General features: G+C 63.6%; 1 protein-coding gene across 1 annotated transcript in view; it reads left to right on the top strand.

Moving 5' to 3' along the window:
- Positions 1–62: 62 nt before the first annotated feature.
- PLCH2 (phospholipase C, eta 2) overlaps positions 63–4,357 on the top strand; it is a 25,254-nt gene continuing 20,959 nt past the window's right edge. The window contains exons 1-3 of the mRNA XM_010850214.1: positions 63–186; positions 1,674–1,820; positions 4,092–4,345. Of these exons, the coding sequence (XP_010848516.1) occupies positions 63–186; positions 1,674–1,820; positions 4,092–4,345 (525 nt within the window). The remainder of the gene's footprint in view (positions 187–1,673; positions 1,821–4,091; positions 4,346–4,357) is intronic.

The raw sequence follows: 4,357 nt of genomic DNA, 5'->3' as shown, positions 1-4,357 counted from the left end.
GTAGGGTGGGGGGCTCCGGCCCTCCCTGGCCTCCGTGAACCCACCCCGGCCATCATCGGGGCATGTCCGTCCCCTGGCCACTTACCCCAAGCCGGACCAAGGGAACCGTGGCCTGCCTGGCGGAGGCCCTCCTCTGGGTCGGCGGGAGCGTGGCTGTGTCTCCGCAGTGGCAGCTTGGCCCACTAGGTAAGGGGGCTGGCCTGTCTGGTTGGTCTTCTGGGGTGGGGACTGGTCTGCTCCTCCCTGCCAGAGCCCCGCCCAGCACCAGGGTCACTGGAATCAGGAGGGTGGGGCTGCTCCTCGGAGTGTGAAAAGCCTGGGAGCTCCCACCACCCCCCATGCAAACCTGTAATCTCCCGACCCCTCGGTTTCCCTCTGAGGGTCTTGGGGCTCTGACAGCATCCCCTGGTCTGCCTCTCTGAGCCCCCCACCTTGGGGTCTGGAGGCTGAACCCCAGGCGGGCAGTGGGGAAGGAAGGGGTGGGGGAGTCAGGGGCAAGGAGGGGCTGAGGGCATGGTCCTGGTGGATGTGCTGGCTGGACACTCTCTGAGGGGGTCCCTGGTACTTTGGGGTCAGTAGCACCTTCAGCCCCGGTGGGGAGAGGCCAGCATGCTGGGGTCAGACATGTCGGCCCTAAGAGGCCGACAGAGTGGGTGCTCTTGACTGCGGTGAGACTCTGGGGGGGATGGGACAGTAGAGTCTGTCCCAGTGGGGCTGGCCTGTGGAGGGCCCCATTCAGGTTGGTCCGTTCCACCGGGTCTCTGTCCACCTGGGGGAGTGGGGCTTGGCCCAGTTGTTCTAGGCCCCTGGACCATCCCTGTCCTCACCCCCAGCCTCCTCTCTTCACCTGCTACTATGTCCCCGCGGCCACACCATCCCCTCCCCTCCTGGTGTCTCAGTGGAGCCCACCACCCTGTGCACCCATCCCCACTGGGTGCCCCCGCCCCCCCGCAGCCCACCATGCCTGCAGCTCAAGAACAGAGGTTGGCTTCCTCTGAGAAGTTCCCACTGCTTGGTCCCTTGGGGCTGGCACTGCCACAGGCCTCCACACCACCTGAGGGTCCCTCATCAGGGGACCTCGTGGGTTAATGACTTGGTGCTTCCCCAGAGGGCACCTCCTGGTTCTGGGCCTTCCATAAGCAGCTGTAAAGGCCCAAGGGGGGCCGGGATGGTCCTGTCCCTGGGACTTCAGGAGCCTGCTACCTCTCCAGCCCTGGGGGCCACTGTCCTGGCCAGTATCCCCTACCCTGGGACATGGGAGATGTGCAGGCTGCAGACGGAGGCTGAATGGATGGAGGAGGGGGGGTGGGGGGGAGGCAGTTAGGCCTTGTGAGGAAGGTGAGGGCTCAGCACCTTCTGGGACTTGTGCCCTTGGGTGCACCCTCAGCCTCATGGACCTGGCTGGGCAGAGCTGGTCTGAACTCTGTGTGGACTCTGGCTACTGAGCAGGGTCCCAGATTGGATCTGTGACCTGGGCCAGCACCTGGGGTCACAGGCAGCCCTGGAGGGTCTGAGTTTGGTGCCCTGATGGGTGGGGGGTATTCTCTGCACCCCGTGAGCACTTGGGGGTACACCTGAGGCTGTGGTGAGCAGGGGGCTGCCGCAGCACTCACCAGTGCTCCATTTGTCTGTCTGTGTCGGTCTGTCTGTGTGGCGGCTCGGTGGGCCTCCAGTGGAGCGATGTATGAGTGCCATGCAGGCGGGGACGCAGATGGTGAAGCTCCGGGGCAGCTCCAAGGGCCTGGTCCGCTTCTACTTCCTGGACGAGCATCGCTCCTGCATCCGCTGGCGGCCCTCACGCAAGAATGAGAAAGCCAAGAGTGAGTGGGTTGGCCCCAGTGGCTGGGGGGTGGCAGGAGACCCTCCTCATGCAAGAATGAGAAGGCCAAGAATGAGTGGGGCAGTCCTGGAACAGGAGACCCTCCCAGAGCAGCCTCCGGGCAGTGGGAGGGGCAGCAAGACCCTGAGCCCTGAAAGTCCCCAGGCCTGGAACACGGGCTCAGCTGGCCTTGGAGAGCCATGGTGGCCTCTGGATGCAGTCGGGGAGGGAGGGCCCCGGCCTTGCTGTCCACCCAGCAGATCCTCTGGGACTCCGTGGAGACTGGGTGGCACCCTTGCCCAGCCCTGCGCCGGGTGCTGGGAGGGGCTAAGAGGCAAAAGGACCTTTGGTCTGGCCCCCTGGGCACTCTGAGGACAGGACTTGGTGCCCAGTGCTGGCCCAGGCAGCCTGGGGCGTGAGCAGCCGGCAGGGGCATGGAGGCTGCAGGGCTGTCTGGATGGGTCAGGAGGGTAATGAGCTGTGAGGATTTGCACAGGGACCTTGCTGGGGGTCCTGGGAGTCAGGGAGGGACACGTGAGCCCTTGCAGGTGACAGAGGGAACTTTGCCGCCCCTCCTCTGGCTCTGGCAGCTGGAGAGACGCAGATGTGCCAGGGCAGGGCCTGAGCCCAGTGGTTGCTACGGGAGCTGCCACCACCACGGGGCCCAGGAGAGACACACTGTGGAGCCCCCTGGGAGGGCGTCTTGTAGGAAGGGGCTGGGACTGCTCTGTGGGCCCCGGGGAGGTGGAGTCACCGTGAGCCGTGCAGGCAGGAGCCCCTGTGCTCCATCGGGAGGCACTGTTTCAGTGCTGGGCTTGCTGTGGGAATTTAGCCCACGTGACTCTGGTCTTTGGGTGTGAGGTCGTGATACCACCTGATGGTAGGATAACTTCACGTCACGCTGAGTGACGAGAAGGACACCGGATGGCAGATAGAGGGGAGAGGTGGACAGGGTCATGGTGGCCCCTCTGGGGAGGCGGTGGTAGGTTGAGGCCAGCAGGCTTAGGATGGGAGAGACCAGCTGACTCTGGCCTTGGAGGGGTCCCTGGGAGAGAGGAATGGGGTGAGAGGCAGCTATTTCCTGACTGTCAGCATCCCCTAATCTGGGGGCCCCGAACCCCTGCCTCCTCGCCAAGGACATGTGAGCTACAGGGAGCTGGATGGAGAAGCAGGCAGGACAGGCCCCCTCCAGGCAGGGGGTGTAGGGGAAGCAGGAGCCCCCAGGGAGGGGGCAGAGGGGGCAGAGGACAGAGCAGTGAGGCCACCCTTCACAGTGTAAGTCGGGGAGGCCCACCATTACTGCACCAGACACGGTCATGCCCAGAGGGGTGCCAACCCCACCTCCGGGAGTAGGCACCGGGCGCTGGGGGTAGAGGCAGCAGGAGCCAGGCGGAGCGTGTGATGCTAGGGGTCCCTGGCTGTGCCGACTTCAGGGCACCTGCTCCCAGAGGGGCTGCTGGCTACCTGTGCCCTGGTATCTGTGAAAGGACCCTGCCGAGTGCACAGGAACAGACCCTAAGGATGACCTCTGAGCTCATCTCTTCCTGAGGATTCAGTCTCTGAACACAGGCTCCACGGAGCTCCAGACACTGTGGCCAGTAATGAAATTCTTCCTGCAGCCTGATCTGGCACATGCCAAGTGGGACCCCACCACCCCTGGCTCCCACCTGCTGGTGCCAGAGTTTATCACAGAGATCGCCACAGGCTCTCGGCCGTGCTGGCCAGCAATTGCCTTCCCAGGATGAGAGGCAACTGGCCGGAGCTTGACAGATGGAATTGGCTTGTCTGGTTCTCCTCACTCCGGGTGCAGAGGACAGACCCAGGGTGGCTGACTGGGGGAAGGCAGCCCTTCTCTTGGGGAGGATGGACCTCTTTAATGGCCAGAGGGAAGACGGGCAGACCCCAGGGTCAGAGTGGAATGGGAAGAGGCGAACTCACCAGCCCCAGCATATCTGTGATTTTTCCTTCTCCTCAAGGGTGGGAAAGATTTCCCTGATGCTGGGAAAGATTGAGGGCAGGAGGAGAAGCGGGCAGCAGAGGATGAGATGGTTGGATGATATTACTGACTCAGTGGACATGAGTTAGAGCAAACTCCAGGAGATAGTGAAGGACAAGGAAGCTGCAGTCCATGGGGTTGCAAAGAATCAGACATGACCAAGTGACAGAACAGCAACACCCCAAGGGCCCCTTGAAATGCCCCCTCCCCTAGCCTCAGACAGGAGGGAAACCCTGGGGAGGGCCCTGACTGTGCTGCACCCCCCTACCTCTGCAGTCTCCATCGACTCCATCCAGGAGGTTAGCGAGGGGCGGCAGTCGGAGATCTTCCAGCGCTACCCTGATGGCAGCTTCGACCCCAACTGCTGCTTCAGCATCTACCACGGCAGCCACCGGGAGTCGCTGGACCTGGTTTCACCCAGCGGCGACGAGGCGCGCACCTGGGTCACGGGCCTGCGCTACCTCATGGCCGGCATCAGCGACGAGGACAGCCTGGCCCGCCGCCAGCGCACCCGGGACCAATATCCTCGCGTGCGGCGGGCG

This window comes from Bison bison, unplaced genomic scaffold (assembly GCF_000754665.1).
Source record: "Bison bison bison isolate TAMUID 2011002044 unplaced genomic scaffold, Bison_UMD1.0 scf7180017864289, whole genome shotgun sequence".
NCBI lineage: Eukaryota > Metazoa > Chordata > Mammalia > Artiodactyla > Bovidae > Bison > Bison bison.
This window is presented reverse-complemented; position numbering and strand designations above follow the sequence as displayed.